Source organism: Cyprinus carpio, chromosome A18 (genome assembly GCF_018340385.1).
Source record: "Cyprinus carpio isolate SPL01 chromosome A18, ASM1834038v1, whole genome shotgun sequence".
In the NCBI taxonomy this organism is placed as follows: domain Eukaryota; kingdom Metazoa; phylum Chordata; class Actinopteri; order Cypriniformes; family Cyprinidae; genus Cyprinus; species Cyprinus carpio.
The window spans coordinates 18,034,840-18,059,531 of NC_056589.1; the positions used below are offsets into that span (position 1 = coordinate 18,034,840).

Below are 24,692 nucleotides of genomic sequence, written 5' to 3' on the forward strand. Positions count from 1 at the left end.
TAAATGCCAGTTTGCACAATCCACATATTTATAAGACTTTTTTATTTCTTGTTTCTCCCTCCAAGATATATTACAATTGTTTAGCTGCTGGGCATAAGCTAATGTGCTTGCATACACATATCATGAGTTTCATCCGTGAATGATCTGCTTGGCTTGGATTGGATTTGGAAGAGGAAGCTGTTTTTAACAGAGGGGTTCCTCTCAACAGATGAAGCTAGCCTGCGGTTATCATAGCAGAATATATTGAGCACATTATGGATATGAATCCTAGGCCCTAGCCGTACAGCGCAAGGGTCAGCGCTTGGAGGCTCAGAGATGTGCATTTCTGTACATCCAAGTCAGAAAGCAATAACGCATTATCTTCCTGTTAACCCGTTCTTCTCTGAACCAGACAGTGCGGACTAAAATGATTATAAGCCTGCCCGGCCTCATTATGAATTTATTCAGCACTCAACATTCAGATTTTGACCACTGTGACCGTTTGCCATCCAAATGCGCAAACAATGAAACTATTTAGTTTTTTGCTTTTATAAATAAATATGTTTATGCTGTTTCTAATGACTGAATATTTTAGGAATAATTGGATCCAAGTGGATTTGGGAGAATTTGTTATAAGTCTAATGACTCATCTTAAGCATTAAAAAATAAAATGCTAAAAGTGGGGAGTTCAACTGCAGTCCAGCCTCCCTATTTAGCCATGCCTGCCTCAAAATCCTTACAATGCCTCTATTCCCCAACGGAAGGCAAACTTCAATTAATGATGCTGTTCTGTGCTTATTTCTGCATTTCAAAGGACCACAGCAACCAGATCCATTTGTCGTATGAGCAAGAATTCCCAGAGGACTGGTGTGAAAGTACTGGAGGGAAAATGTGCTTGCTGAATCGTCTGTCCTCATTTTGAACATATTTAAGTTGCAGTTCTGAGTTAAATGCAGTATTAAAGGTACAGCGTACAGTCCAACTATAGGGCCCCATGAAATACGTTTTATTTTTTTCCTAAATTCCGTTTTATTTTATTTTTTTCTTTTGTTATTTTTTTTCCATTTAAATTCTTTTTAATAGTTAAATTAAAGTTTATTAATCAAATAGCAAGTCTAATTAATTATAACCATGAAACTTTACATTTTCACATTAATTTAATAAAAGTTGAACAAAAAATTATGTTTAGGGCCCTATGAAATGTTTTATTTTTTTTCCTCACTATATTTTTTATTGTTACCAAATTCTGTGTTTTAGCATGTCTAATTATTTGAATGCATAAAACAACTTAATTTATTAATTTATTTTTCTTAAAGTAGCCTTATGATTTTTTCCCTCAGAAATTCTGTGATGTGTATTTAATTTTTTCTGGTTATCAAATCAAGGCATAAAACTTTAATTTAATTTATCTTTTAATTGCTGAAAATTAAGCAAACTTTTTCTTTTTTGGCAAACAAAGGGGATTTACTATTAAAATTAAAACATGGAAGAAATATTGTTTGATTATTCCTTAAAAAATTATGTTTGTTTCATTTAAGTTGTAGTAGTAGGCTATGTACATTCTACTGAAAAATAGACTTCAAATCAAACCGGACTTTTATTTTGACGTGTGGCTGTGAATACCTTTACAGTTTTGTGTATGTGATATGATGCTAGTTTTACTCAAATCAAACGGTCAAATGCTCATGAAGTGACTCTCAGAGCAGTTCTGGAGATGTTGTTAATGTGTTTACATCCTCATTTAGTGAGACTGCAGATGCTGAAATCACCGTGAGCGTCACGCGTGCTTCAGTATATGTGTAGTAGATGAAACCCGCGTCTGCACCATTCATTAACAGAGAGACGCAGAACATGCAGGATTCATATTTAAATTGACTTTTGCGGATTAATAGTTAACATACTAGTCCATATCACGATTTGCTTTAAGTGTAATGACCTACTTTTGATTATTTCATTCAAAATTCCATGACATTTCGCGTTAAACTGTGAATTCCTTTTTTATGACTGGATTCCGCGATTCGGTCCGCGTTTTCCGTATCACGGAAATCATAGGGCCCTACATCTACATAGGCAGCACCCCAAGGACAGGCTTTATATAAGTCAGCGGTTAATCAAAAACCATGTATGTCACCAGCAAAATACCTTTTCATCCTCATCCTCGTCCTCAGCCACGGACATGTTCTCCTGCAAAAGAAGGAGAGAGAGATAGAGAATGGATGAGATTGAGACACATGTGGGCAATGGAGCATTTTCTTAACAAACACTTTGTAATGAAACCTCCGCTTGTATATACAGCCCCATTGGGAGAGGCCCTGTTGCCGTGGCAACTGCCTCTCGGGTGACCTCGCACAAAAGGAGGAGGTGAATGAGAGGGGCCTTCCTCACAAGAGCTGTGTCACAACCAAGCAATCTCATTTCTTCACAACACAAACACGTGCACACACTCACACATGCATCTGAAACCAAAAGGAAAGCATTTCATCTCAGCCGTTCGGGATCGCTCTCTATCAAGTCATCCCTTACCCTTTGAGGCTATTGAATGTAACGTGGTGTTCTGTTTCTGCTAGGCCGAGGGGTGAGCAGGAGGTGATGCTGGCTTTAACACTGTCAGAGAGCGCAGCCCCACCTGAGCCTGAGATATGGCACTGAGACGGGTTGTGTACAAAGAACTGCTACATTCGGAGTAAGGACTCAAATGTGCTTTATACAAGCCACTGGAGATGAAGGTCACTCAAAGTGTGACTGCTATGTTAAAACTCACAACCAATGGTGATTGGAGCATCTTAGACATCTTAACCTTTATGAATGTTGAATTAATAGACAACATGATCTAATTATGATAGACTGACCAGTTAATGTCTTTAGAAATGCTCCAAAGTTTTTTAGAAAAAAGACTCCAAAGTTTTTAGTCTAGTAATGTGATATAAATTGCACTTAATAACTCAGAATACTACATTCTGAATGGTCAATCAGCAAAATTCAGATGATTGTTTAATATACAAGGTGCATATCCAGTTTCCTACTTTCTGTGCTTGTTTTATGTCACCCCAGTCTCATTCTTGTTACATAATGAAATAATTTCAATTTAAATGAATACTTATTTGTTTGACAAGTAGACATGTAATAATATAACATAATAGTATAATATACAGTCATTTTTTTTTTTACTATTAGGAATATAATATTATATAATACACTACTGTTCAAAAGTTTGGGGTCAATAAGTTTTTTTAATACCGTATAATACTTTTATTTAGAAATGCATTAAATTGATCAAAAGTGACAGTAAAGACTTTAAAAATATATATATTTATCAAAGAATCCTCAAAAATATATATCACAGTTTACATGATTAACCAGCATTTATTTCACAAAATCTGCATATTAGAATGATTTGTGAAGGATCATGTGACACTGAAGACTGGAGTAAAGACTGCTGAAATCTCGGCTTTCCCATCACAAGAATAAATTGCATTTTAAAACAGTTATTTTAAATTGTAATAATATGCCACAGTATTACTTTTTTTTCTGTATTGTATCATATATTGTTCATGTTTTGCTGTGAAAAAATACAAATGACAACATACATTGTCTACTATAGACATAACATCTATTAATTTGTAATAATTCATCAATAGAATCTGTGAGGTTTAAAATGGATGCTTATTTCTTAATCCTGAGTCACCAGTATTGACTCTGACTTATTAGGGACCATTTCCTGTACAGCTGAGTGGGCGACATCACAGCACTCACCAAGTCCTGACTGTAGCTGGCCATGCCTGGTGTGATGTGGAAGTAGTTCCAGCCAATGAGCAGGAGGAGGAAGAGAGGCAACATGAACAGCTCCCAAAGCCACACTGTCACCACAAACATCTAATAAAGACAGCGAGAGAAAGAGAGAGAGAGAGAGAGAGGGTATCAAACAGGGTATGAGAATCACAAACAGCACAGTTGGCAATGCTGCCCACACACACACACATATGCATTTCCTCTAATATACATTTCTAAGAGTTTACATGGGAAATAAACTCTTGGAAAATAGAAAGACTTGACACAGGGACTCTAAACCTCATCATAACAAGAAAACTGTTGTACAAAGCTGTATCCGAACATCCCACAAGACCTTCCAGCACCTCATAAAGGTGCCTGTGACAGCATCTGTGTGGTGTGGTATAGGAGATTTTAATATTTTAAAAATCCATTTGCATCGATTAACACTATATTGGTGCTGTGTAATTTGGATGTGACAGAACAGAGCAGCTGACTGGAGTGGTCCTCCACACTGCTCTGATGTACTGCATTTCAAATGCTTTCTGACTGCGATGCATTCCTGCTGCCTTACCGAAAGCATGTGAACACGGCTGCTGGAGGGCCGGTTGTAGCGTTTTACAACTGTAAAAAGAGACTGTGAACACTGAAAGACCCCTGATAGAAATAAGATGAATTATCCTTCAGAATCCCATAAGAGAATTAGGTGTGCAACACCCACAGCACAGCACCGCACAGCACGCTGCTAATTGGACGGCTGAATTTAAACCCAGCTAGCGGCAACTTAATGAGCCTGAGAAATAATAAGACGGCAAGCACAGGGACGACTGTAAAACATTCGAGGGAAACATTATTATAAAAATGCAGTCTGCACATTACAATTCAACCAATCTGTAACATAACATCTAAATGTAAGCAGGTTGTGTATTTATGTCAGAACATTTAATCAGTGTTCTGCTACAAATAAGTGACGCATGTATTCAAAGAAGAATAGGGAAGCACAATATATTAGTACTATGAATCAGACATTTTCATTGTACTGGCATTGGTTAATATTTGGTATACCTTCTATTAGCTGATTTAGATTACCTATTATCATTTTCATAATTTAAGTTATGCTGAATATTTTTGTTTCTGTTTGTGTACACACAATAAATAAAAATATTTGAAAACAGAAAATGTGCACTATACAGTGGGAAAGAGGCACATAAAATAATATATCAGTCAATATAACGGTCAATTACTGATATATTCTGTACAATTAATCTGTAAACATAATGAGAACTAAAATATGAAAATTATGATATTTAATAAAAATAAATGGTTAGTAACACTTTAGTTTAGAGACCAACTCTCGCTATTAAATAGCTGCTTATTAGCATGCATATAGCATATTGGCTGTTTATTAGTATTCATAAAGCATGCCTTGTTCTGCATGATCAAATTTTTATTTTTATTAATATTTGCACTACATCAGTGTATTTTCACAATAAAATCCGCACAATCGTCTATGTAACCTGAATTTAAATCAATAAATCTGAATTTTTACACCCGTTACTACACTGCACGTGACGCATCAAAAGGCAATAAAACCCATTATGATTAAATCTGTCTACACTGGATGCTGCAACCTCAAGCTGTTACAGAGCCATGCAACAACAATTGTGCCCAAGTTAGTCCAGTTTCTTTCGAAGGTCACAAGATAGAGCTTGTACGATTCCACCTACACAGAACAACAGGCTTGTGTTTACATACTGTAGCATGCTGGAGGCTTTTTAGAAATAATATGTTTGACTTAAGTTAGCCGGGGCCTGCAGGCCTTACTTTAGCTGTAGTACAGTACCAGCATGTTCCTGTCAAATCAGCCAGTGGCCAGACATGGTGCTCTGGGGGCAGTCTACCTACTGCCACTTCCATGCTAGGTTCACTTTCACACATGCCTGCACACACACACACACACACACACAGCCACCAGGGATATGAGAATCGTGCTTAATGCACAGAGCACTTGGACAACAACCCCCTGCAGGCTCAACAACAACAGTGCACACATCTGGGTCTTTCTTTAATTATTCATTACAAATTTAGTCACACTATCAAAGGAGATGGCTGAATCTCTTTAACTCCTTATTCAATCTGCTAGCGCACAGATTCAGGCTGAAATCGTATTATAGCTTGTGAAGGTTGATTACGAGCAGCATCCCGCTGTAGTCGCTTCCACTTTTGGGACCCCTTGCAGAGGGGCCAGCCTTTATCCTCACCCTCAGATAAACTCTTAGGGCTAATCAACAGGTTAGCTGTCATAAGTGATACCTTTAAAGAAGTCGAGTTAGAAAGTGAGCAAGGGAGAGAGCTGAGATTGGAAAAAACCTGCAGACAGCCCAGCAGGAAAGTTGAACCTGCTTGCCCTGCCTGCAGAAGCTTCTAAATTAACTACTAAAGTCTAATTGCCTGGTCCCTGTCTTCCCATGTGAGTCAACAGTAGGAGACTATTCATTTACAGTCTGGGAGTCTAGAGAGAGGATCTGTCACAGGTATTCATAATTGTCCACTAATGCAAATTTCCGCTCAACTGCTCACAGTCTTGGTGGACAAGATAAAAGCACATGGAGATACAGTAAAGTATCTAAATGTAGCATCTAAATGACTGGATAAACAAAACCTGTCAGAAATTTCTTCATTTTGTCCCTAACAGTGTGCGTGCATGTGTATATGTGGAAGCATGCTGGATTTACATGCTTTTCCCCGGTGCTAATAAAAAGTCAGCAGTGAACATCTGGAAAAGTCTTTCCGGTTTCAGTGTGAAGGTGGTGTCTGATAGCCTTGAGTTAATAAGCAAAGTTACTGCTATTCCAATCCTACACTGCTCCTGCTAAACACACTCGACTAATTCTCCACTAAGTGTTTTGTTTTTTAATAGTGCAGTGATTAAAAGAAAGGGAGGACGAGGTAAAATCTGACAGACGTTAGAGTTCATTTATATTGAAGAAGAAATCCAGCTGTACACTGGTTTTCCTTTCAGACACAGTAATGATTTACTGCTTGTTAAGTGCAAACAGAATAGCTAATATTTCGAAAAGTCACATGTATGGGCTACAAAGCTACATAGAACTAAACTGAACTTAGGCCTTTTTTTTTCTCGCAGAGAACATAACATGACTGGAATCAAACCTATACATTCCACATGGTGGCCACAGAGAGCACATTTCTTAACTGCTAGGCCACACTGCTGACACTAAGCCAATATGTTACATGAAACCAGTGACTAAACAAAATATAATGTAAAAAAGGTGGTGCAGAGCCATTAACGGCCATGATTAAATTCTTTTGAAATTACAAGCAACTGCAGTCAAGCCTTTTCTATCCATATGAATAACACCTGTGAGGATAGTGACAGTGACGAAAACAAATATCAAAGATGGTGATTTCTATGAGACCACAAAGTATTACAGTTAACACTTTACAACTGGATTAAATTTTTTAAGTGTTGCCATGTCCACTTATGTGCATTAGGGCTTTTTCATGTATAAATATGGGCAATGATGGATTGTAATGTTTTTAATCTTATTTCCAGAAAGTAGTCGTGTACTTGGGCTTATCTGGTGAAGTGAGTTATCTTGGGCTTGTTTTGTCAGACCCAGTTGATTGTTTTTCTAGTGAGATCTGGCAACAATAAGCCCAGACTTTGGCTTGAGGCCAAACCACACAGACAGCAACTCAGTCTAAAACCTGATGACACACACAGCTCATATCTCCAAATTTGTGAGTTACTCCAACCCACCAAAAAAGCAACACGCACAAGACAAGCATGTATACAGGGCAGAGGGGCTATTGCATCGTTGTCCAGTGTGTTTCTGTTCACACAGAATAAATGCAGGTGTGAGTCAATTTGGTTAAAAAATGCAATTATCAGTTCATAAATGTATATACACTTTATTAAGCAAAGCTTAAACACATATTCTGTCGCTGTATGAACCTTAAAATTGTTTAGATTGAAATATATTGACTGTTCATGGAGGAAAAGATTACTTTGAATTATACTAGAATGGCCTGCTGTAGGTGATGGAGATGCTCTTTCTCCTCTCCTCAGGAACCAATAAGGACCACCAGAAGACCGACCTAGCAGGGGGTTAAGAACCGCCTGATGGATATGTTTTAGTGTGCAGCTAATATGATTGAACTAAATGTATTTTTGAGGCCTCTCTAGACGATCCCCTGGTCAGAGGAATCCCTATACCTAATAATAAAGCACTCAGCGATTAAAAGTGTGAATAAAATAAGTCCTGGAGCCGAAGCCAGGCTGGCAGAAGTATACCACCCACGCTCTCCAGGGAGGGGTAGAGGAGAGCTATGGCAGGAACAAAAGGACAAAGACGCCCTCACTAAGAGTTTATACAATCCTGCAAATTGATTAAACGGCAAAGGGGTGGAGAGAGGCTACCAAATCAGACTACTTACTGACAGACTAAACACAAGTGGTGTGGAGGGCTGGGAAACAACACTCCACTGCTAAATGTAAACACGCATCACTGTGGGAGTGCAATAACCTCCATCCATCTGAATTTCAAAGTCAGAAAATATATGTTATATATACATGCTGTACAGTGGGGTTCAACAGTCTGAGGGCACTATTGAAAATGCTTGTACTTAAATTGATTTTTTTTATTATTACAGATTGCATCAGAAGCACAAACATTATTTAGGTTGAAATTATTGTATTAACAAGTATTTCAGAATGACATCAGCACTAAATACACAAACACTCAATCTCAAAACAGTTTGTCACAAACACAATTGCCACTTAAAAAAATCCAAAAAAAAAACATCCAAAAAAAAAAAAAATTCTTCAAAAAAAGAAGAAGAAAAAAATCACATTTTGTAATATTTTTATTTTATTTTATATGGACTACTGTTGAAAACATTTTGAAAACATGTTCACTGTATTTTGATCATTGTATTTATCAAAAATACAATAAAGACAATGATATTGTGAAATATTATTACAACTGATAATAACAGATTTCTATATTATTATTTTTAAAATGTAATGTGTTCTTGTACCAATACTTCAGTGTCCAGTGTCACATGATCCTTCAGAAATAATTCTAATATACTGATTTATATATATATATATATATATATATATATATATGATAGAACAGTCACAGTACATTTTGTCTTCACTCACTGTCAATTTTGATCGATAAACATATCAAGTTTTTACTAACCCCAAACGTTTTATATATAATTAGATTTTGAATCCTAGGTTTTTAATGGTCTCAGGATTTTGGAACCAACTGTGTAACTACAGTACGTTATGTACACAAAAGAACATAACACTGACTGGCTAAAATAACCCAGAATTTATAAAGGGAGATTAGATTAGCTAAAAGCATAAACACAGCAAGACAAACTGAGCTGGGATCATGTCCTATAAAGTTGGTGTTTGAATCTGAAGCAGTCGGGAGTCCATAAATACTTAAGAACCGAACAGCAACGAGGGGAGAATTAGCAAGATAACACTAGACATACTGGCCTGCTGTAAGATGCATATGAAAAATGCAAAACTGTTTTGAGTCATTACACAGCTAAACCAAATAACTAGACAAGTCTCAATGGGTTTGACTTTGTTACAATTTAGATTTGAGTCGAATGAATAAGATATTAACCAATGTCTTCAATGACTGCTGAACAAATTTTTAAGAAGCACTTTACATGGTTAACTTCGTTATGCATCTCAGAGCATTAACATTCAGATTTGTGCATTTGGACAGGGGGAAATCTATTATGTGTTTATCCTCTCAGAGCAAGTGACCACTAACTAAACCATGAGGGGATGTTTGAGTCTCTCTTGTGTCCCTCTCATGCATTTATCTTCCGCAAGCAGTGAGACGCAAACAACGGCAGCAGTGCCAGCCTGCCTTATGAGGGTCAGACGAAGGGCTGTGGATGGATGCCAGATTCCATGAACATATCTGTGCAAATCTAACAAGGCTGACTATTGGCTGCAGGCTTAATGCGTATTTGGTGTTCGAGAGAGCCGATGAAACCGGGCAACTTTAATGTGAATAGAGGATCCTTGTAGCAATGCAACACTTTTCCCTTTCTCTGGATTTTTTCCAAGGTGAAATGGAGGGTGAAGCGAGTAACCTACATTGGTGTCTTCATTAAAATACAGAAAAATGTTTTGACAACATTTACAGTGAATCAAAGGCTCAACTGACTTAACTTTATTCGATCAAATGATACAGTCAGTAAAATGATCAGATCACTAGAAAATGGTGCAAAAGTGATCATTCAAATATTTATTTTATATAATACTACCTGTATATCTATATTAAATAATTTCTCTGATATTCACAAATATGCCCATCCATGCAGAACAGAGACAAGACATAACATTCATCAAAAAAACGTTTAAAAGCAGTTACATTTTAAATGTTTTTATTTGATTTTGTTTTTTTATATATATATGTTTTTTTTTATTATATTATAATATTACAGCATATTTTGGTGGCTAATTAATGTAATTAAAACATTTAATCTGTTAGAGTGCAAATTATTTCAAAATGGTCTCATCTGGCTATTGTGGATAACATTAAAAATCATAAATTATTAAAAATAATTCTGAAATCTAATTTCTTATAACTCTAATAATTCCCAATCATGAACATACTGAAATAGATTAGCTGTAGCGGTTTCATATAATTTGTGTTGGAATGTGATCCTATAACTACACTACAGACTGTAAGTGTATGATACGTGTTTGTGATTCACAGCAACAGCCGGCTGGACTGTGGATCATGTCCTTATCAGCGGAGCACTGGAGTGGACTGTGCGCCCAGAGGGAAAGAGAGCAAGAAAGAGAGTGAGAGAGGAAGAGATAAAGTCTCTCTGTCACCGGCGGTGTCGAGGCCAGTGTACAGAGCCCTGTGGTGCCTGTCAGCAACTGGCATACCGACCCCACCCCGCCGCACTGGCCACCAGTGTTTAATCCATGTTGGGAGCGTTAACATTCAGCGACCTCACGGGTGACAGATCTGCCATGCGAGCCTTCTCCCCTGGGGCGGTCGGCACCCCGAGTGTCAGCTCAGCTCACGGAAGCTCAAACACACATATGCATGCATACGTCACGTCCAGCCAACCGGGCGCATGGGGAGAGTTGTCCTCTGTGACGGTGGATGTGGCGAGCATGTTAGTGCTGGTCATTGCAACATGCAAATGCACACAGACATGTGCATCAGTGTTAAAGACGGAGCATGTTTGTTCGGCGGCAGCAATAGGCAAAAAATAATGCAGCATGCAAGCTGTTTATGCTAAAGCAGGTTTATGCACAGATGGAACAAGAATATTTAAAATATACACAAATTATGCAAAGCAAACAATGAATATGTAAACACACAAAGCGCACATTTAAATGAGTGATCATAAAAATCTACACTCGTAAGTAGAGAGAATAAGCATTAAACTGACAGACTAAGGGAGGAGCTGTCAGTGGTGCTACTGTCAGCGTGAAGGATAAGAGGGATGCGCGCGGGGTCAAGGCAGACTCAGCGTTGAGCCCCAGAAGCGGTACGATGACACAGAGCATACACATCTCAATAACAACACTGACACTGTCAAATCTCCAGCCATCACTGCACTGTTAGCGGCCGCTCAAATCCAGCTCTTTAATTATTAATCCCTTCCTCCTGAGTTTTAGGAAGAGCCCGTGCACATATATCACTATCAAGGGTTCGCCGTCTGTCATACTCGCAGCCCCAACTCCCTGACAGTTTTTTAAAGCCCACGAGGCACACAGCGGGACTCACACACACATATGCGCACATTCGCTTCAATGTAGCTGTCCAGGGAAACTTTCCAAGTGAAGTGAAATAAAGGTGAGGGACAAAGAAAACCCAGACAGACAAAGATCTAAAACAGAGACTAGGACTGTCAATCAATTAAAACATCAGTGAATCAAGTACATGTTATGTCCATAAAATAATCAAATGCATTGCATATTTAAATATTTGGTAAGGAAAGTCCCAAATTACAGTAATTTAAGATAAATAAAGGGACATTTCAGCCCAAAAAATGAAAATCCTGTCATTGTTTACTTAACCTAACCAGTATGACTTTCTTTTTATTGTGATATAATATCAAATATGATGGATTTTGAGAAATATATGATGTATTTTTATGTTTTGTTCATAAAGTAGAAACTATTTGTGTACCATTATTCTGCAAAATATTTTCCAGTCATATAGGTTTGGAACGGCATGAGGGTCAATACATGACAGAATTTTCATTTTTGGGCAAAATATCACTCTAAGGCATTTAAATGTCATTTTAATATATTATTGTTGGATGTTGTATGCAAATGTTCTCTTCGATGTATTGTTTAGTCTCACCCATCACAGAAGTATCTATATAACATAAACCTTTATTATTATTAAATTGCTTAATTTAATTTAAAATTAATTTACATTTTTTCTCTATAATATTTAATTGTGATTAAAGTATTTAAAGGACATATATTCAGTAGGCCACATTTGACTACAAAGATGGACAATAAATTATTTAACCAAGTAAATCATGAGTGATTTAGAATACAATATATGTTTTTTTGTTATTTCTATATCATTTTTAAAATGAGCTTATCATTGGTCTACAGCTGACATACAGTAGTTCACACTGGAAGAGTGACTGCATTCCATCTGCACTACTTTGTAGTTGCTTGCCTTCGTTCACATGTTGACAGATGTCTAAGGCAATTACGTTTTGCTGCTTTTTAGTGTCCCACACCTTGTTTTTAAAATGCAGTGTCAGGTTAAAACAGTTCAACTTTTAAAGACATGTCTAAAGACCCCTTGAGCTACACTTTTTCAAATGAAAAAAAAAAAATCTTTGTTAGGGAATTACAATTAAAGTATAAATTTTTTTAAATGCACATTTTTGAAGTAATTAACTGTACTAAATTAACATTAAATTGACAGCCCTAGCACAGACAAGAGGTGCAATACAGGAAACCCCCTCAATATCAGAAGATCATTGCGTTTTCCTGAGGACATTAAATGAGTTAACTGGAATAACGAATCAGGTCGTGGAAATGCTGATAATCATTCTAATCCTGGCTGTCCCAGTAAGACAGTTAATAGCGTAGACCGTGCCAGCCACTTTATAGTGTTCCCTCAGGACCCGGAAACCTGCGCAGACCTGTCCTGCGATCATGTGGCACTGGCCATTCTGTTAGACAGAAACAGAAAGAGAGAGAGAGAGAGAGAGAGAGAGAACGCTCCATCACAGCTGCCAACTGTGTTTACAGCTGCACAGCATCAAACATTCATCAGATGCCATCTTTACAGTCTGTGATGTGAAGCAATCAGCATTTCACAGCCTGTCAAATGATGTTGAAACCGCTTGCTACCTGGCAGTGTCAAAAAGAAAAAAAAATTGAAAAAAATCTCAAACACACACACACAGACACAAACACACGTCCATGTTTTCCTTTCTAGTCCAGACTACTGACAGACGAAGCAAGCTCATATGTTAAAATATTAATTCTACTTAAATACACTCTAATGACAGCAAAGCTCCAAATCAGCTTTCAAGTGTAAATAATCTTTTTTCCTCACCCTCCGATCCCTTTCATCTTTCTTCTAAATGCTTGAAACTACAGAGTTCAGAAGCAGCAAATTTGGCCAGTTAATGCCTGGATGGGTAATGCTCATTTAGCCTGTGGTGGAAACTTTTTGGAGTCTGTTTGCTCTGTGTAATGCGCTGTAAGAAATTACTTTGCTTAATGCTTAACATCAGAATTGTCATCGGCCTGCTCTCAACTAATACCTGTTCTTATCATAGGCCCCTGTGAGCACGCATGTTTCGACAGTGCTGTAGCTCCATCTACAGGCCAAAGTGAGACGTGCAGCAGAGAACTCTGTGTAACCCCTCTGCAGTCTCCACTGATGTATGCCACATTCATCTTTCTCAGTCTAAGTGCAAGCCACATCTAAAAAGTGGTATTTTATAAAGATTTTATCTGTCATGGCACTCCTTCTTACACTCCTTGTAGTTGTCTGACTTTAAAAGTGCTGTTTCTAGGCTCATTACTGTTGCATGAACAAACAATAAAAATATGTAAGTATGTAAGCGGTCTGTCTGGTTACGAGAGGACGGCTACATGCTTTTGGGAGATATATCAAGAGTTTTTTTGCAAATGCATATGAAGATACTCCTAATGAGACTGGTAATGTTTAAAAACAGTGCCTTGGGTGGACATGCATGAAAAATGTAAAGGAAAATTTTTTACAGGGGGATTTATGCAAAAAGAAATGGTCGAACCATTTTTTTTTTTCTTGTTTTAAACACAAACCTCACAACAAAAGAAAAACAGCTATGTTTTTTGAAGATGTTTTAGATTTTAGATTAAATTACAATTTAAAATTGTAAATTTTAAATTAAAGATTACACTTTCAAGCTGTCCTTTTACTGTGTGATCATACAATTAAGTTCTAAAAAAAAAAAATACATCATTAAAGAAAAAAATAAGTAAGTTATTTTTGCAGTGAGTTTTGTTTCTGGTTGCGATTAGGACATTATGTGATTCTGATCATCCTGTACAAAAATTTAAAATCCAAAAGCCATTCATAGTTATAAAGGACAAATCAATCAACTAGAGACATTACAGGGGTACTTAAGTTAAACTTAACTTTATATGTTATGTTTCCCTCCTTCTGAGGTCCAATCAAAGTTTCTTTCCATAAAGAATAAACTATTATACAATATAGAAAAGTTGTGTGCATATATACACATGCACCCACATGCATATTTCCCACTCTCCACAGATGAAAGCTGTGATTTGCAAGAGGGAGCGTGTATATGCGCACTGCTGTGTGCAGGTCGGGGTGGTGACCTCTGGGATTTCCAGCACTGGGGTGGGAGTGTGTTCCGGGAACAGGCGCTGCCTATGCAACCTACAGACCTGGACAAAAGAAACCGCAGCGCCGCAAATGCATTATAAGTTGCGTAAAGTGTATAAGCTAAAGGACAGAGACTCCACTGACTCTATGAATAATGTATTGTAATGTATTTTAAATATATGTTTGTAAAGTAAATAGTGTCCTCTCTTCACTGGTTACTTTGTGTACTACATTCCAAGTATACAGGCCTACATTATAAATTAAACGGCTGACATGACTACGACGACATGGATTGGATGAGAAAATGTAGAGGAAAGCATGGTCTCCTCTAATTATGCTCTTTTTAGAGGCAAGCATCTGTCAGTGTCTGACTCTGTTACCTTATTACCGCAGCCTACAGATATACATACACCCATAGAGGGAAAGAAAGACAGATATGTATTTGTTAATCCTTGCAGGTTACAATCTGTTTTATAGATGCCGTGCAACATGTATGGTAATTAAACATCAGGAGAGTGTACAAAAAAAATGTGAAATTGGTCTTTTAAGCCTAAAAAAGGCATAGTTGAGATTCACCCCTCAGCCTGTTGTTTCTAAAGCCTGGACGATTTACACAGGTGCCCTATTTTCATTTTTCCTGTCATCTCCATACCTCAGCATCACCTGCACAGCTCTGAATGCAGTGGTGCGGAAACAGGCCACATGCTAGTGGAGATGAGATGATATTCTTTCTATTCTCAACACCACGTGTGCAGACAACGATAGGGCCGGCAACAGGATGTCCTACGCCTCTTCCCAGCTTGACACCCCGTCTCCTCAGGTGGATGGGCGCTCACGCCTCCAGTGACTCCCCTTTGGGGGGCACTGCTCATTCCAGTAGCGAGCCGCAGCGGCACGGGAGACTGCAGATTACACTACGGCTCCAAGAAAGCCTCTAAAAATAACTGCTTGTGTGTTATAGCATGGCTTAAAACACTTCCTACTTGGCTACAATAAAACAGCACTGCATGCTGGAACACAATGGAAGGGCTCACGCATTAGAGTTTTAGTCTGTTTATTGCTATAACACAATACCATTCATAAGTTTGGGAGCAGTAGGATTTTTTTTTAAGCAAGGACACATTAAATTGATCAAAGGTGACAGCAAAGACATTTATATTGCTAAAAACAATATAAATTTCAAATAAATGCTGTTCTTTTAAAATTCTATTTGCCAACGACGCCTGAAAAACGTATCACGATATCCTCAAAAAATATTATGCACCACAATTATTTTTATTAAAAGAAATGCTTCCTGAGCAGCAAATCAACATATTAGAATGATCTTTGAAGGATCATGTAACTGTTTGGACTTCTAAAAATTCATCTTTGCCATCCCGTGTAGTGAATAACATTTAAAAAATATATTAAAATAGAAAACAGATATTAAATTGTAACAATATTTCACAGTCTTATTGTTTTTACTGTATTTTTGATTAAATGCAGCATTGGTGAGCATAATTAAACAAGTCTTACCAACCCCAAACTTATGAATGGTAGAGTATGTAACAAACAGATCCAGGGATGAAAGCAAATCTGATTCTACTTTGCCACACTTTTTTGAACTTTTTGCTATGGTTTAATTGACAGGAAGCGATTGGTGCACACAAGTACCAGAGTGTAATGTGACCAGAGCATATTAGCTCCTTTTTTCAACTGACATGAAATGATTGAAATGGAATCAAGACCTAAACCAGATTCAAACCTGAATCTCTCAAATAAGCACCAGAGCTCAATGTACCCAGAGCACATGTGCTCCTTTATGCCACTGTTTAATTGACAAGAACCTATTTCTAACAGTATCTGGGCATGACTAAATCCACATTTAAACCTAAAACCCCCACACGACCACAGAAACTGGAGTACGTGTTAACCCCTAAGCCACAACTTCAAACACATCGTAACAATTACAGTAAAACACACACTTCCTATTTTTTTTAGAAAATAAAAAAAAAAATCAAAAAAAAAAAAAAAAAAAAAATCTAGAAATCTCCTCTGTGGATTAAGTTGTGTTGGGTGTTCAATAAAAGTTATTTATTTAAAAAAAAAAAATGGATAAAAAATAATAATTGATTCACAACACTTTATGGGTGCACCCTGACAGGACAGGGCCAAATGAGCATAGTATGTTTTCCATCTTGTGAGAAGTTGCTATTAGGGAGCAGAGCATTTTCTTCAAAGAGGGATTATACAGATGCATTCTCTAACCTCAGGTTACTAAAAGGACCACAGAGTTGAAATCTTGTAAACAGTGGTATGAAGTCTTACCAGGAAAGCTGTAATACTCCTCTGCGTGTTCTCCCAGTGGAAGCAGCTTTTAATATACTGCAGCGTATAGAGAATGGCCATGCTGATCTTCCTCACTCGATAGATATTACGTGCTAAAAGCTAATGGGGACAAAGCAGTAGTTAGCAAGATGTGCCTGAGGACGTAATGCTCACAACATGACATTCACTCAGGTGTAAAGAGGCTTTTAAACTGAAGGTTCATTAGTGATAAATATTAATGTCAAGTCATCTTTTGGGTCTAAAGAGCTTCAGGCGGTGCTGGAGGAAAACATGAACATAATGAGTCTCTAAAGGTGCCAACAACAAACCTAATATTAAAAGAAAGTAGAAAATATGGTGCCAAATTATGTTGTAATCGTTGTGGATAAAGCTCACCTTTTTGTTAAACTTTGGGTTGTCCTCTGCAAACTTTGTTTCCTTTGGACGGAAGGTTTTCAAACCTGCTCTGACCTATTATTATTAATAATAATAATGATCTTTTTAGTAAAGGCTATCTGGTATAATCCATATTATTCATAAATAATCATATTTTTTTAATATGATGCACTTACAGGGTTGTACAGAACATTCAACTCCAATGTGATGCTTCCTTTGGTCGTCCTTGATAGATTATTGTTCTTCAGCATTCTGGTTATTTGTTGGCCATTAGAAACCTAAAGGCAAATAGTGGTACTGTATATTAATATTGGCATGATTAAAAATGCAAAACAATGAAGACAAAAATTATTTTGTATGGTATTTACAGTCAACAAAGGAATGGCAACTTTTCCCAGGAAGTCTGGAGCTTTGTCCCCATCATCATGATAGACTGTGAGCACCAGAACATCGTGGATGTCCTTAATGGGACTTAGGACATGCCAAAATCAATGTGATATCATTACCATGAATATACATATTGATACAACAAGATATCTACAACATATAACTTACAATGTTAGGGCTGTTCTCCATTCAGGATTCAGGGTTTTGGATACTGTGTGAGTTTGTAGTTTGCTATTACCAAGCTCAAGAGTACAAAAAGGGTCACTTTTACCTGATGAAGTTAAGAGATTTTAACATTATTATGATTGAATAAATTAGTTAGACTCTACAATATCCCCTACATACAGTACATTATGCTATTATATATAATACAGATATGTACCACTTATATCTGTTGATGGAAGATCTGTGGCTTTTATTAACTTGATTTGAAGATAGCCAACATCCTTCAAGTCCCGCAGACAGTTCATTAGTCTCTGTAAAAAAAATTAAAAAAATAAATAACCTTTTATATTTAAAAAATATAATCATATAAACGTACAAATATACAAGCTATACAAATTACAAATAATTTACATGTTAAAAGGTAACAAAAAATAAAAAGGATGAAATAAAAACAGCACAAAAACTAAAATAGCACAATGTAATACTTACAAATTTCTCCTGCGTCTCCTGAAGGGTTTTGAGGTTATCTAATGGAGCTGACTGGATGTCTGAGATGGATGCACCAGAACACGGAGTCATTGTGACCAAAAACACCAGTTTGCCCTTGTTTGGGTCCAGCACACAAGTATATAATTGCCTCTGACTGACAGGAAGTCTGGTCAGGTCAATATCTAGCCTGTGAAGAGTCATCAGTGAACAGACGTGTAGTGGGACTGTTAGCTGTGTTGCTGACAGTAAAAATGAATTACTATTACAAAATACCATTGCAAAAAAAAATAAATAAATAAATAAATAGTAATAATAATAAATTGAAATGTAAATCATTTACATATGCCCTAATGGTTTAGCTTTCCTTTTAAAATATTATAGCTTAATTCTACAGTTGTGTTACTGGATCACCTTTATTTGAGATGTCATATTACTATGCCATAGACACATTCTTTAAATTTCATTTGATAGCCGACATCGTGAAATACAGTGCACTTGGGCATTTTAGTACCCTTATCTAATTTCTCTCTGCCTAGAGGACACCTGAAGAGAATAGTGGCACATCGTACCCCACTCTACCCTCTTCTTTTTCGAACTTTTAAAAAATTTAAACTTTCAAAAAAGTATGCAGTGTCGCTCCAGCAAACTTACACTCCCCAGCACTCCTCTGACTTCCTGCCCCTCTTGCAACAAACCTCCAACATGAGATTTTCCTGAGCATCCTGGAAATGGTTAAAGTCGAAAGACTCTCTCCACTGCGGGTTTGCCTTAATACACAGATTCTGAGACAGACAGAAAGATAGACAACAAGGAAAGAGAGAGAGAGGAAGTGGTGTCAATTATAAGGCACTCTCAAAACTGAGACAGCTAACATGACAGGTGTATTAAACCTTATTCAGTAAGATTTCAATAAGACGTGGTGGAGGAGGGGCAGCCGTCTTCTGGAGAACACATCCTCTCTTCTCACTGGGATTATAAACTCTGACAGCATCCAATTAGAACTAGTTTTGTTCAACAAGCAAACATGCCCAAACAGAGCCAAGGGGCTCTATAAAAAAGATGACATGAGAATACAAGACTAGCTGGTTGGAACCATTGAGGGGGAAGGTAGATGAGCAAGGCATTCTGGGTATGCAAATGAGCCGAATAAGACGTGGTAACAGAAGCATCAGGAGAGACGCCCTGCCAGACACGGCTGATCTAATGAGTAGCCTCCTCTGTCACCAGAGCAGTGAAGCCTGGGAGAAGTGATTCGAAAGAGGGGGAGGAGGAGAAAGGAAGGTGTGTAAAGTGGATGGGAATATCTATGTGAACTACTAAGAAAGTATGGGAGGAGGGAGAGGGGGAGGGAAGGGTTTAATGAGGTATTGAGAGAAACACAGGACAGAGGTTTAGAAACAAAGAAAGAGATGAGCCAAACTGCGATGATGTAATGAGCACTGCAAAAAGAGACAGTAAGAGAAGCGAAAAGATAAAGGGAGAGAGGGATGCTCTCACCTTGCTCCTGACCCTCTGGTCTCCCACTCTGAGTCGTACGTAGATGTCTCCCTGACCGCAGTCGGGCATGTCTTGGCCTTCAACCAAGATGACGGTGTAAATTCCAGTCCAAACCTGATTCTTCTGTCCACACGTGAACCGCCCAACCTGCGCCTGGCTAACTGGCTGTCCCTGGAATAGCCAACACATACAAAAATCGACTCGTTTAGGCCAATGCTTCATTCTCAGTTCATCTTACATTTGTTGATCCTAAACATGCTTTTACAATTTGCAAACTAAAACATTCAGTTTTCTGTGTATTTAACATCATGCAACGAATTTTGTTGACTTAAATATGTTACCAAGGAAACATATTATACTTGGCTCTGATAGATGAGATTTTTATGAAATTGCAAGAATGACTTGTGATAGTCATGGAAAAGTGAATAAAATGTTTTTCATCATTTGCCATCATTTTACAGAAATAGTGCAGTTATGAATTTATAGATGCCATGTATAGTTTCCAGCTATTAGTTTTGCAGTCAGTACGATTTTTGAATGTTCTTGAAAAAGGTCTCACCAAAGCTGCATATATGATCAAAAATACAATAAAAGGAGTAAAAGTGTAAAATATCATTATTAAAATTTGAAATAACTGTTTTAGATTTTATTTCAGAAATGGTCTGTCGGTGTTAAAATTTGCTAGTAAGAGTAAAGAGACAAGTAAAACATTTAAGCAGGGATCTTCTCCTACTGTAAATACATGTGGCATCTTAATAAAAGAAGACTTATTGTAAATAAAATTCTATTTCCGTTTTGTTACAAAATATATTATGAAATAAAAGCTTCTAAAAACTGCTAGATGAAATGTGCAGGTGATCCCGGCACCTCGGAGTAAAAAAAAAAAAAAAAAAAAAAAAACAGGTCCATCAACAACACTGCAGATGGATAACTACACAGTACAGAGATGACTTGTGGGTTGATAGCCCTGCACTTTCAAAAAAACACAGCATCAGGAAGAGGCTGGTCTGTTCTGCCAGTAATCACAGACCAGAGAGCTGTTTTCCCACCTGGCTGCTCAGAGAGTGTGACTGAGCCTGTGCTCCATTAGAATCACACACACACACACACACACACACATATACACGGAACAGCGGACACACCAACATTAACATTTAATGTAATGGCCACATCTCCATAAACAAGCCTCTTTAAAGAGAGAGAAGGATAAGGATAATAGTTATAGAAGGAGCGGAGAGGAGAGGGAAATATAATATCCATCCAAGCCAAGTCTTCCCAAGTGTTTATTTTGGACAAATTTGTGATCGCTGTGGCCAATAAAACAATTCCGCTTAAGAGTAAGTGGCCCCTAAAGAGAGGCTATTCCTGGTGCTAAAAGAGCTGGGGGATTGCCTCCATATGGGTGGAGCAGCATGGGGACAAGGGGACAAGCCCAAAGCCGTACCCATTTGGCTAGAGCTTCAGTGTTGTCCGTCCACAGCTGTGATATTACATCCCAACATCTGGGTTATAGCTCACCATGCCTGGGAATGAGCCATCACACATATCCTCAGCATCTTACACTGGCATAGTGCCTCAAAGACAACACACACACACACACACACACACACACACACACACACACACACACTCCAGACACTGTCAGGAAGAAGAGCCACATGCTATGTGCCAATACTGCTGCCCGTTTCTATCTCAAAGACAGTGTGGCATGGCTGTGAAGAAGGAAGTGTGATATAGGAGAGGTAAGAAATGAGAGAGATGTTCCGCCTCTACTGATAGGTGTCAAATAGAACTCAATCTCAGTTGTTTTGGCGGAGCACCAACAAAACACACACTGATCTGTACCTGATCATAAAATCTAGCAGGTGCCCATCTCTCAAAAACTGGCTTGCTAAAATGTTTGGGACATTTTAGCCTAAAATCAAATGAAAGAAGCAAGAAAGGATGCAAATGCAAACCATATTTTAATTTGTATAATTTATATTTTGTTTTGAAATTTACATTTAAATTGTAACATTTGTAGCATGCATTTTTAAAGTTCAGTACTAAAATGTATGCTCATTCTAATACTTTATTAAAATTAGCATACATTTAATTGTGAACATTAACTATCGTAATGTATATTTACAAATGAACATTTTACAAATCAAATATAAATAAAATAAAAATTTAGTGAGAACAGTCAAGGGGACAATGTTTAAACATACAGAGTCTGTAACTAATGAAAAGTATTTTAGAAAACCTCTGTATCTTTATACATTGCACAATTTAAAAATCCAAATAACACAAAAATAACCTTATTACTGTATTAACAATAATTTGAGGATAAAATGGACTAAATGTGATGAAGGTAGTCACAATGTAAAAATCTTAATAATCCCAAAATAACCTTTGTTATCTTTACACAAAATATTTTTTTTCTTTCTTTCTTTCTTTCTTTCTTATATTTATTTATTGAACTATAATTAGTGATATTTTTAAGATTCACCTTTTAAGATTCACAAGGTTTTGTCTTACAAATCGAACATGAGTCATATCTAAACTTGTAAAATTTGATTTTGTTAATATTTTGTATTTATAATCCAAACAGGCCATAACTTATACAGTATACAGACTTATATTCTTTAATGCTTCAGTTTAACTGATAAAAAATAAATACAGTATATAGGTGCATCTCAATAAATTACAATGTCGTGGAAAAGTTCATTTATTTCAGTAATTCAACTCAAATTGTGAAACTTGTGTATTAAAAAAATTCAATGCACACAGACTGAAGTAGTTTAAATCTTTGGTTCTTTTAATTGTGATGATTTTGGCTCACATTTAACAAAAACCCACCAAATTGGAAGACCAATAAAAAAAAAAAAAAAAACTTTTTTGTGAATTGTTGGCCTTCTGGAAAGTATGTTCTTTTACTGTACATGTACTCAATACTTGGTAGGGGCTCCTTTTGCTTTAATTACTGCCTCAATTCTGCATGGCATGGAGGTGATCAATTTGTGGCACTGCTGAGGTGGTATAGAAGCCAACGTTTCTTTGACAGTGGCAGCTCATCTGCATTGTTTGGTCTCTTGTTTCTCATTTTCCTCTTGACGATACCCCATAGATTCTCTATGGGGTTCAGGTCTGGTGAGTTTGCTGGCCAGTCAAGCACACCAACATCATTTAACCAACTTTTGGTGCTTTTGGCAGTGTGGGCAGTAACCAAATCCTGCTGGAAAATGAAATCAGCATCTTCAAAAAGTGCTCCCCCAGCTCACCCAGCCTCAGTCCATTCCTTGTGAAGTTCACTCAAATTCTTGAATCGATTTTGCTTGACAATCCTCATAAGGCTCCGGTTCTCTCGGTTGTTTGTGTATATTTTTATTCCACACTTTTTCCTTCCACTCAACTTTCTGTTAACATGCTTGGATACAGCACTCTGTGAACAGCCAGCTTCTTTGGCAATGAATGTTTGTGGCTACCCTCCTTGTGAAGGGTGTCAATGATTGTCTTCTGGACAACTGTCAGATCAGCAGTCTTCCCCATGATTGTGTAGCCTAGTGAACCAAACTGAGGGACCATTTTGAAGACTCAGGAAACCTTTGCAGGTGTTTTGAGTTGATTAGCTGATTGGCATGTCACCATATTCTAATTTGTTGAATTGGTGTGTTTTTGTTAAATGTGAGCCAAAATCATCAAATTAAAAGAACCAAAGACTTAAACTACTTCAGTCTGTGTGCACTGAATTTATTTAATACACGAGTTTCACAATATAAGTTGAATTACTGAAATAAATGAACTTTTCCACGACATTCTAATTTATTGAGCTACACCTGTACTAAATGTAAATTCTTTGCGACGGCACTCAACTTTACAGTAGAATGCGGCAGAGATTTGCTTATTGCTGCGAGACAAATAAAACTCCCATCTATGAACTGACCTGCACAAAATGCAAGACAGACTTGTGATTTGTTAAAATCACTGTGATACATTTACTTTAGAAATCATGGATTGCTTCAATGCATCAGACAGCCGCAGCCACAAACAAAAGTTTCTCGCTCTGTTGAAGTTCTGTAATTTTTAACTATGTGAAAGTTGAAAAAAAGAGAGAAACTTGAGTAAATGTACATAACATCAGTGAAGTGTCTGTGGGGAAGATGGTGAGGATCTACTGCCCTCCAGTGGACAGATGTGATACATGAATAAAGTTACTGCTGTGATATTTTTAATAAATAAGATTGTAGCTTAGTGCATTTAAACAATGTATTCTGTGTATTTCAGCCTGGTAACTTTTTATTCTTGTAGGCAGATGGAACACCTGAACAGAAGTTATATGGTCAACATATAGAATAACATACCTTATTAAAGCTTCCCCTTCTTCTAAGTAGCCACTTCTGAAAAATCAATGACAAATGAAAATTCTGTTAGAAACCACTTGACTCTTCCCACTAAAATAAGTGTTTCTTTAGGTGGCATACATTTCGTTTGGCAGGTTCCTCTCTGATGGACAGGCAGGCCTCGAGAATGATCACTCCCATATCAGTCTCCACACTGTTGGGGTCCTCCAAAGGTAGTGTCAATGGAATTATTCTGCAGATATCAAATTCACTAAACTTTATCTGTTCATCTTATTCGAAGAAGAAATTCTCTGAGGTAATTATCAGAGAAACTTTACCAGCATAATATCATGACAAAGTTTTCCTCACCTGTCCAACTCCAGTTTATTGAGAGGAAAGCTGCTTGATCCCATGAAGTCATTGGATCTGAGGTCACGATCATATACCTGCATCAGGCATAATTGTGAGATGATGATGACTATTA

The 24,692-nt window shown here is 37.2% G+C and overlaps 1 protein-coding gene across 2 annotated transcripts in view; it reads right to left on the minus strand.

Annotated features, from left to right (window-relative positions):
- Positions 1-24,692, minus strand: part of LOC109054899 (multiple C2 and transmembrane domain-containing protein 2-like) — a 47,033-nt gene that overhangs the window by 8,845 nt on the left and 13,496 nt on the right. For both annotated transcript variants that reach the window (XM_042775192.1, XM_042775191.1), the window contains exons 6-19: positions 24,578-24,654; positions 24,350-24,461; positions 24,230-24,265; positions 19,890-20,060; positions 19,044-19,174; positions 18,393-18,579; positions 18,121-18,214; positions 17,907-18,009; positions 17,720-17,822; positions 17,528-17,629; positions 17,352-17,426; positions 16,956-17,075; positions 3,733-3,852; positions 2,122-2,163 (exon numbers count right to left, since the gene is read on the minus strand). In XM_042775192.1, coding sequence (XP_042631126.1) covers positions 2,122-2,163; positions 3,733-3,852; positions 16,956-17,075; positions 17,352-17,426; positions 17,528-17,629; positions 17,720-17,822; positions 17,907-18,009; positions 18,121-18,214; positions 18,393-18,579; positions 19,044-19,174; positions 19,890-20,060; positions 24,230-24,265; positions 24,350-24,461; positions 24,578-24,654 — 1,473 coding nt within the window. The remainder of the gene's footprint in view (positions 1-2,121; positions 2,164-3,732; positions 3,853-16,955; positions 17,076-17,351; positions 17,427-17,527; positions 17,630-17,719; positions 17,823-17,906; positions 18,010-18,120; positions 18,215-18,392; positions 18,580-19,043; positions 19,175-19,889; positions 20,061-24,229; positions 24,266-24,349; positions 24,462-24,577; positions 24,655-24,692) is intronic.